Below are 9,301 nucleotides of genomic sequence, written 5' to 3'. Positions count from 1 at the left end.
TGCAACTCGAAACAAAGCGAAACCAGTTCATTTGTATCCTGCTTCTAATAAAGACCTTTTTTAAAAAGGCTTTTTGTATTGACCCACACGTAAATCGTTATATGTGGGACCGGTGATTAAGTAAATCACTTACTTGCAGCGCCTGATTGTGGTTCTTGAGTGATGTTTCGGACTCTATCAGTTTTGCCTGCACTTCGGCCAGACGTTTTTCTAAAGCATCACACTGATTGGATTTTACTTCGAGAGCGTTCTCGGTTTTCTTCAGCTCTTGCTCTATTCCTCGTAAGGTGAATCGGCAATTGTCTGCCTCTAGTAGGGTCTTAAGTTCCAGCTTGTCGCCCTGCATGATAAGCTCTGAGTAGGATGAATCTGCCAGCGGTCTGGTCTTGAAAGGTTCAGCCGCTATTATTTGAAAGATTAGTGGAGACAATCTGGCTTACTTTGCATATTTCTGTGTATAGGGACTTGTGGGCTTGATCAGCTGAGTTTCCATTAGTTTTTATAAGTTCTGGGTCAAGTTCCAGCTCGAAGGATTCTTCGCTGTTGCCTGTAAACATGAACAATTAGCGTGCGATACAGCCAAAAGGTTTTTTGGAAATCTTACCCAGAATGGTGAATTTTTCTTCCTGATCGAAGGACTTTGATTCCACTGTCCGGGCCAGTGTTACCTTGTGCTGATTCAATCTCTGGAATTATTCAAGCAATTATTGAGCAAACAAAAACAAGGTTGGAAGTTTACATTGTTTTCTTCCATTAGCTGATCAATAATGTCTTTCTGACGGGCGAAATCACGCTGCAACGCACTGAACATTTCATTCTGCTCTTGCAGTTGCACCGCTTTACTATTCACTTCGTTCTTGGCGCCGATGAGCTCATTTTCCATTTGTTCTCGGTATTTAGAACTTGCTTCGGCTTTTTTCTCAAGTTTGCACTTCTAAAAACACAACAGTAAATGAATGTCGTCCTCTGAACGACTGGATTACTGTGCCACCTCTTCCTCTAGCTCATTATTCAATTTCTGAGTAAACAAAACTTCCTTTTGTGATTGTTCAAGTTTGCTCTTCAGCTGGCCGATGTGTTTTTTGCAGTAAGACAACTCATCGCGCAAATCTTCGCTGTACTTGATGTCTTTGGTTAAATGTTCGTTGGCTTGCTGTTCTCTGCAAATGTTAATAGAATAATGACATTTTCCACTGGAATGAAGATAAGTGTTGAACTGACTGTTGCAGGATTCGATTGGCCTTGCCCAAATCCTGCTGTAACTGCTCATTGATGTCTTCAGAAGCAGCCAGCTGCTGCTTGATCATCAACAGTTCATGGGAGGTTTTGGACAGTTGCTGTTTCAGCATTTTGTTTTCCTCTTCCAGAATCGTTTTGTCCGGTTCTGGATGAAATGGGGATTATAACTGAAATCGCCCGCTAGTTAAGAGTTAGTGTCTTTACCACATTCTTCCACGCGGCTCGTCGACAAGCTGTAGCCGGACACATTGGACAAATTCAGCAAATCTTTGCACCTGAGTGCAAGTTTGTCTCCTAAACTCGCTCTAGGAGTGGAATGGGTGTAGGGCAGGTCAAGCATATCAATGCTCGCTGGGTTACTAATGAGAAACTTCTTAAGGTAAAGCACGTATTTTAGGCGAAATTCTTTACCAGGGAGTTTTATTGAATTCGGAGTTTTCGGTTTCACCCTCTGTGGGTGACGCCAATGTTTGACACCAATTGGTCATAACTTCGCAGAACTGTTCACTCGTGATCAGCGCTTCGGTATTGAATGGGTCTAATAAAAGTTGCAAGTTCTCCAAAGCTTCTCTGAAAGTGCATTGGAAAATTATTACATCCTTCCCCCAAAGAACTAGGTGTATCAAAGAGTGCAGCCTTTTTGGAGCATACTTACAAATCTTGTAATAAGTATGGCCTAATAAACTCGATTAACTTGGAGACTGGCACCAAATCGATATTATCAATATCACAGGTACTGAATATTGACTGCACTATATTGCCCACATTTGATTGATCTGCAAACAAATGTAGTCAATTAGTTAAGCCTTTCAGGGCTTTGGAAGAGGCATTATTCCTTCAATATCAGAATATATCGGGGCTCGGAAAAACTCCGCCGCTGAGCTCAGCGATCTTCAAATAATGAAACCAATGCACTTCTTTTTTTGAAATGAAAAAGCGGTTTACGTAGCAAGCAAAGAACTGCCATGAATGAGAAGTGGAAAAAACTGGAATTCAAAACAGGAACAAGGAATAATAAAAGCCGGCAACTTACCATGTAAATCCATGTTGTACAGAAAAGTTGCACTTAAGTCTTAATCACTAACGAACAAGTTTACCGTTGCAGAAACACACAAACAAGTAATAGGTTTCCAAAATTGAAAAATTTTGGAAATTATTAAACCGTCAAAATGACGGAATGGTTAAGAACAGACCTTAATTTGAGGTTGGGACACGACTGGGCTAACGATCAATCGTACGCGCCATCCGATTGGTGGCTTCAATTTTAAAATGACAGATTGAAGAGCTTATTTTTTTTCACTGGGGTCCGAATTAGGCAACCCAACATTCACTATTTGTTAGTCACTGCCAGAGCGACAGCTAGAAATCAAAGTTGTTTTTCAACGTTTAACTTTGAGTGAAATACTGTTGAGTATTGAAGAGTTTACTGATTAACTGGCTTAAGGGATGGATGTTCACCGTGCGGATTAAATTTGGTAAGAAATGTATCTTTAACTTCCCAATAAGAAAAGTTGGAAAAATGATGATGTTTGCATGAAACTTGAGCAACTTCTTGTTTCTGCCAGAGACAAGCAGACTTGTCTCAGTTTCTTCTGTTTATCGCCGGGCAAAATCTTGCTAAATTCGTTGCTTTCAAGTGGCGCCTTCTCGCCCCTTCTTGTGAAGTTTCATAGCAAAAATCGAAGTTTTACACAGCTATAGATTTGGTCCGCCCAGACCATATTTTTTCTATTTTTGAAACAGGCTGAAGTTTGCGTAGGTTCATTATTGAAAATGTGTTGAAAACGCAATATAACAATAACCAGAACATAACTGATTAGCATATTCGTTTTAAGTAAATTCACATTGTATCCCAGTCTCGTAATATGCCTTAAGCGCCGTTAGAGGGCGCCAGGTTGTAGATATACAAATAATCGCTTTTGGCCTGCAAACGACAACAATTTTAATTGATACTTGGTATGAGAAAGGGCATATTTTGGGCTCTTTCCAACATAGATAACTAGAACTTACACCTCGACCTGCCCTCCATAAATCAGCCGAAAGCTTAGAGCGGTTTTTAAACCAGCGTTAATGTCAAATTTACGCCTTTTGTGTGAAAACTGGAAAAAAATTTAAATATGCGCCAGTATTTTCACTACAAAAACGTTTCTTTTGTTATTTATTTTACTTAATTTTAACGCAAATTTTAAAACACAATTAACCTTTTCGTTCTGTTTGTCCTCAGTTGACTTCTCTAATCAAGACCTGCCGCACCATGCTCATATATTCTGCGGCTGGTTGGCAGCTGATTTGGCAGTTGTCAACGTTTCGGCTTATTGCTCAGCTGTTAGCGACAGACTTTTCAGTTTGTGGAAAGCGGGTGAGGAGAGTGTATGTTGTGCTTTTAAGGTGAATTGTAACCCAACGTGGGTTTGTTTACGTTTTTCATAGACTGAAAGCAAGAAGCGGTTCCGCTGAAAAACTGACTGATTAGCGGCGTTCCTGATTTCTAAGGTCAGTGTCAATACAATTCACTGAAATTCTAACATTTTCCCAACAAAAATCTGGCAAAGATTTCAACAGCATGCTTTTCTATGATAATGATAGAATTTATAGAGGCACTTGTGAGGTTTGACAATTTAATTCACAGATAATAGAAAAGAATGTGCAATTTTCGCCCGTATTGTTTGCCACTATCCCATGCGAAATGGCTGGAGGGTCATCGCAAATAGACGGCACTTTCATTTTCTAACGGTGTGTGTATTCAGTGACCTCCAACATCATTATTTCGATTGCCAATTGTTAATTGCTCAACCCAGGAAATATTTCATTAATAGCCGGGTTTTAGTTCAATGTTCTTTTCAGCAAATCAGTGTGCCACTTAGGTCATTTACACCAGCAATGCTTACTCAAAATATTTACAGGTTTTTTTCCCTATAAATGTCGTCCACGCACTGTGGTTGGTTTGTTTATCTGTCCAGAAAAACCTGATGTAATGTAAACAAACCAACCATAAACAAGCAAATAGCGCGTTTGGTGCCGGTTGATTGCTTCGGCTTGTATAATTGTTAACAGGGACGGACTGTATTCCGAAGAGACCCAAAGAGTAGTCCAAAAAAAAGTACACAAAATGCGTCTTTTTTCAGTTTTGCAATGATTTGTCCAGGATTTGTCCAGTTGAGGCTCAATCTGGTCCTGAATATCTCGCTCCATTGGTGTATGTTTTCCTAAACATTCAACTAACAAACAATTTACATACATTTGAACTGCCAACCTTAAATTTATTTAAGCCTTTAATTTAGGCAACAAATACGTGTTTTTTCCCATTGAACTGGTACTCGATTTCAGCTAAAATTAAAAAAAAGTGGAATATTGCATCAGAATTACAATCCACTGTGTTTTCAGGAACGTCGACAAATTTAACTAAAAAAATGATTTGCATGCTGTGCGGAATAGAAGCGTTTTGCTTGATAAAACGTAAACAGGAAAACTGAAACACTGTTGCATTGGTTTATAATTGAAAAAATACTGAATTTCCACGTTAAACATGGATAATTGGCGGCAGCCTATTTGTTCAAATGTGCCAGTCACTTGCACCCGCATGTTTTAGATAGAATTTCGCATCGACTTGGTACTAGTTTTTAGCTAGGATGAACCCAAAAAGACAAATATTGCATCAGATTTGCAATTTACTTGAATATTTTTCACGAAAATTGACAATTTTTACCCGAAAAATTGCGTCAAGTTGGACCGTTTTGCGGTCGTTCTSTTCAAAGTCACTTCGGGCKAATTCTGAKCGCAGAWTCGGTTTTTCGGGCAAAATTTAGCGTWAAATGAGCCCCAAATTGGTAGGTGAGTTTYCGACAAAAAATTTGCTACTCAAAGCCAAAAAAAYGTTTYTTTTTTTTGCAAAAATCAGMAAAAATCGACTCAAAAAGCCAAAAATGGGTTCTTAAACCTTSCACAGGAGCCACAATGGTTAGCCATACAAAMGTAATTTTTTTCTAGTTTAARTTTCAAGCTRTCCAAAAAATAGATAATTTGTGTCTTTACTGTACAGGGTGTTTAAAATATGAGGTTCCGGGCGAATTCACACAACAAAACGCGTTTCAAAGACACCCTCCTTGTTGACTCTTAATTTACCTTTCCATTTTCTTCATTAATTGTTATTTAAAGTCTTCAGGTTAATTCCTTGTATTTCCCATTCTTCTGTCTTCATGCTCTTTAGCATCCGATCAAGGCAATTTCCCCCATGCTGCATATTCAGAAACATCAATTTTAGCCATAAAAACTGATTAGATTTCTTGCCCGATTGTTCTAAACAAAGGAGTTCAGCAACAATTATGCAAATGTGTGAAGACCAAACAATAGCATTCAATTACATTTATGTTTTTAACCAATTTATACGGTCAGATTTACCATCGTTAATCAGCAGTTGTTGACTTGCCATCTATTTTACATACCCAAAATTATTATCTAGCAAATCAACGATAAAAAGCGACCAGTGACCGACACCGAGAGTTAAGCTTCCATTAACTTGTAGTCTACATTCTACATATTTCGATTTACTTCGAACCGAGATCTGTTTAAACGTTTATTTCGCAATTCACAGCAATTTAATGCGCGGGCTTCCGTCTTAAAACACTCGCCACGTTCATTCAGATCATCCCACGTTTATGTCGGGCGGTTTTATGAAGAGTTTTGTGGGTGGAAACAAAGGAATCACGTAACGTTTATGTAGATTGTTCAGTGAAAAATGAACAATCGCTTTGAATTAATTTTATGTGTTTGGATAGGCCCATAGCTGTAATATACAGTGAGAAATTTGCTTTTTAATGGAGGAGTCCGAAAGCTTGGAAAGAACTGGATGAAAACGTTGAATTCCCTTGAAGTTTTCCAACGCAATTGACGGAGTAAATTCGGGATTAACACTCATTTCACTTTGCTCAGCAATTTGCAAACCGACCTTAAGAAATTGGAAAAGTTTCCGACTGAAAATGCACGATAACTTTCACTTAATCCTTCGAATCACATATAAGGGCTTTAGTCAAAAGTTTCCGGTTCTAAGTTGGGAAGTTTCCCTAACAGACACGTGTACCTACCTGTTTGCCGAGGGTTTTGCAACTTTTAAATCAACATAAAAGTTAAATTACTTCTTAACTTCAGGGCGTGGATGATTGAAAATGTCGAAAAAAACATTTAATTCATGAATTTAAAGAGAAACATGCTGTTGTTGGCTCATGCTGAAACTAATGCGATACATTGAGCATTAGGAGCGCCGGGGCCCTTTCGAATTTCGAAGCGTCCTCGTTGTGCCAATTTATTTTGCATTTCCGCTTGTTCGTAGTCCATCGAAATTCTCGTTTGCATTTCCGGGGCGCAAATCGCTCGGACGGGTCTTGGAGAAAATCAAATTTCCTCTCTAGTTGGATCCACACGCGGTTCAATGTGGAGTCGATCAAGCATCAGCTGCAGAAAAATCGATTATTTAATAATAACTATTGTCGTACTTTTCCAGGATCTGTTCCTTCCAAAAACAAACCTGTTTGTTATCGTGTTTTAAAGCAATTGATGTGTTAGTAGCACGATAAGAACAAGCACTTTTCATTGATTGAAGTCAGAGGTCGAGAAAAGGATTAGTCATCTTTATTGACGAAAAACACGATTTTGGTTTCACAATTATTGTGAATTTCGGTACTTTATTTAAAGCGTTAAAATTGTTTTCATTATCGGGCTGCGTTGCTTATCTGCCCCTTCGACGGCATCTTTTATTTAAAAAGCTGCAATTTCGATGAAATATGTGCAAACTTGAGAAGGAGAATGAAATAATTTTATCTGAGAGTTCGCTGGTATTGTTGAAAAATTATGGACGCGATGCGGAATGGTTAGTTAAATTTTTTAAATGTATGCGGGCATAAAGTCTAGCGGAAAAGTGGAAAGCTTAGCCAAACCGTTGCACCATCGATCGTGCACTGGATGGTGGCTAATTTATATATTATGTGGGTCTAATGACTAGAAAAAACACTGATAGCTAATTTTATGAAACACGCCGCACTTGTGCCACTTATCCAGCTCTTGAGTAAGCGATTTCGATTGGAGTTAAATGTGCTTGAAATGCATTAATTGGGGTTTTCCTTATCGGCAATAGTTGATGATGCTCAATAAATATGTGGATTTACCATGAAAGCTTAAGGTTTCGCCGGCATATGCTACTGACATCTTCAGACTTGCACGCATCTTTTGTCTAAACGATTCTGTACAATTTAACATCGGTGCAATCATCATAACTTTATTTGATAGTCGTTTGGCGATTTAGTTTTGCTTGAAACGCGGCTTAACTAAATTCGTTAGCAAACTGTGCTGCAATTGAAGGAATCTACCAATCGTTTGTGTTCTGTGGTTGTCAGTTTGTGCAAATCAGAAAGTGCAATCATTATTGCATTTTAGCTTTTACTGCGTCCCGTGCGAAACCACAGCATGATCGTTTACCGATTATGTAATTGGGGAATTATTTCGCTTTTGTGCCATTTTATCAGTGAAGTTTCATCCGGTTAAACTATGACAGCCAGAAGATTTTACAAAGAGCACAAAAATGGTAAAAAGTAGGTAAGTACTAGTGCATCAACCAGCAAAAAAGATCAGTTGATTTCAGTGAACGAATAAAAAGTTCTGGTAGTTTTTGTACCAAGACACTCACGAGTCCAGCCCGAAGAGGATGAGCTCGGTTGATTCATAAAATATCAGTCTTCAGAAGAATAAATTTGCAGCGAGAAAAACACATTTTTTTATTAATTAACTGGCATTTTCTCTTAGTCAAAGTTAAGTCAGATCGTGTTCTTTTGAACCAAAGTCTGTGTGAGAAGCTCCAGTCATGAGCCTCGATGAACCTGAACAGTTTTATTGCCCGCTACTACATTAGTTATGTTTATATGCAATGTTTATTTTCCTATTTCCGTGTTGAAATATTTTTGTGTTTTTCAATTAATAATTGCGTGAGTCTTTTAGTTAGTCATTACTGTGTTCAGTATAATTTATTTCAGAATTTGTATTTTGGTTTAAATATTTGAAATAAAAGTTGTTGATTTCCAAAGAGATGTTCATTTGATTCGCCCTAATGGTCGCAGCCAGTCGATTTATTCCTCCGGACTTCCGCTCTCAGCTGGAATGTCCATGTTGATCGTTTCCAGTCGATTTGTGTTTTATCCTGGACAAACCCAAAATCTACTCATTTTCTGAATGTATTTGTTTGGGTCTGCAAGAGCCTTTAGGCCCCAGAAGCGATTGATTAGATGCATGTTTGGATTTTTGTTCGTATTGAAGTTGCACACCATTTTCTTCTTTAAGGTAATTTGCAATGACTGAATATATTCACTTAAAATTCAATATACACTAATGAAAAGTTAATGCTGATCGATTGCAAGTTGTTGCGATCGTTCGGGTATGTGTAACGTACGTGTTTTAATAAAAGCTCGCTAACGGGCAGCGGTCACGTCGTGTATGCTTATTCAATTAGCTGAAGCAATCGTCACGTCCATTTGTAACTGTTCGAGCAATTCGGCGCAAAGTGTACATAGTAAATGTAAAAACTAAATAACGGAACGAATTGGGCGAGAAAATGAGCGTGTCTTGCCGGTGTCATTTTGCCCGAAATATATTCAACAAAGCGAGCATTTTAAAGCTGTCTACATGCACACTCAGTGAATAATTATGTGCGCATTGTCAGCGAAAAGTTCCCATACGCTTCCGCTTAAGATGCACATTCCTCATTATTCTATGGGATTCCAGCGAAAAGTTTGCGGACCGAATCTGGTTCAACACTAACGTCTTCATAAGTCTCTTAATAATCGAACAAGCACTTTTCCTGTAGTCTTATGGGGAAACTATGATTCGCCGGTGCACTTCCGTTGTGAAGATAGCAGATCTTTTCTATGGTTCATTGTCCTTAATTTGGTGCGATGTTATACATGGAGATTCTTTGGAGGCGGCATTAAATGACGGTACTTTTTGGCTGTGTTTTTGTTGCTTTGTGTTGGTGAAATAAAGTGGACGCACTCTTAATGTATGAATAAATAGTAGTTTTCGA

General features: G+C 38.4%; 2 protein-coding genes across 5 annotated transcripts in view; one reads left to right on the top strand and one right to left on the bottom strand.

Annotated features, from left to right (window-relative positions):
- Positions 1-11: 11 nt before the first annotated feature.
- On the bottom strand, positions 12-2,473 carry LOC109545445 (ankyrin repeat domain-containing protein 26). The gene is made up of 10 exons (XM_048666833.1): positions 2,273-2,473; positions 1,895-2,015; positions 1,651-1,809; positions 1,444-1,598; positions 1,222-1,384; positions 992-1,160; positions 740-934; positions 605-686; positions 441-547; positions 12-385 (listed from the first exon to the last, which is right to left on the bottom strand). The coding sequence occupies exons 1-10, from the start codon at positions 2,283-2,285 to the stop codon at positions 98-100; spliced, it is 1,452 nt and encodes a 483-aa protein (XP_048522790.1). The 5' UTR covers positions 2,286-2,473; the 3' UTR covers positions 12-97.
- A 1,086-nt stretch (positions 2,474-3,559) lies between these two features.
- The window catches only part of LOC109545455 (protein-tyrosine sulfotransferase), a 71,018-nt gene continuing 65,276 nt past the window's right edge, over positions 3,560-9,301 (top strand). For all 4 annotated transcript variants that reach the window (XM_048666391.1, XM_019916165.2, XM_019916164.2 and 1 more), the window contains exon 1: positions 3,560-3,732. The gene's annotated coding sequence lies outside the window, so the exon portion shown is untranslated. The remainder of the gene's footprint in view (positions 3,733-9,301) is intronic.

Source organism: Dendroctonus ponderosae, unplaced genomic scaffold (assembly GCF_020466585.1).
Source record: "Dendroctonus ponderosae isolate FM_Combo_2020 unplaced genomic scaffold, Dpon_F_20191213v2 Dpon_F_20191213_5, whole genome shotgun sequence".
In the NCBI taxonomy this organism is placed as follows: domain Eukaryota; kingdom Metazoa; phylum Arthropoda; class Insecta; order Coleoptera; family Curculionidae; genus Dendroctonus; species Dendroctonus ponderosae.
Note: the sequence above shows the minus strand (reverse complement) of the source record. Positions and strands in the feature narration are given on the sequence as shown.

Bases quoted from the DNA above. Each gene is read 5' to 3' on its own strand.
- LOC109545445 (XM_048666833.1), bottom strand. The intron at 1,810-1,894 runs GTAAGTATGCTC...ATGCACTTTCAG, and splicing joins CCATACTTATTACAAGATTT to AGAAGCTTTGGAGAACTTGC. The intron at 687-739 runs GTAAACTTCCAA...GAATAATTCCAG, and splicing joins AGCTAATGGAAGAAAACAAT to AGATTGAATCAGCACAAGGT.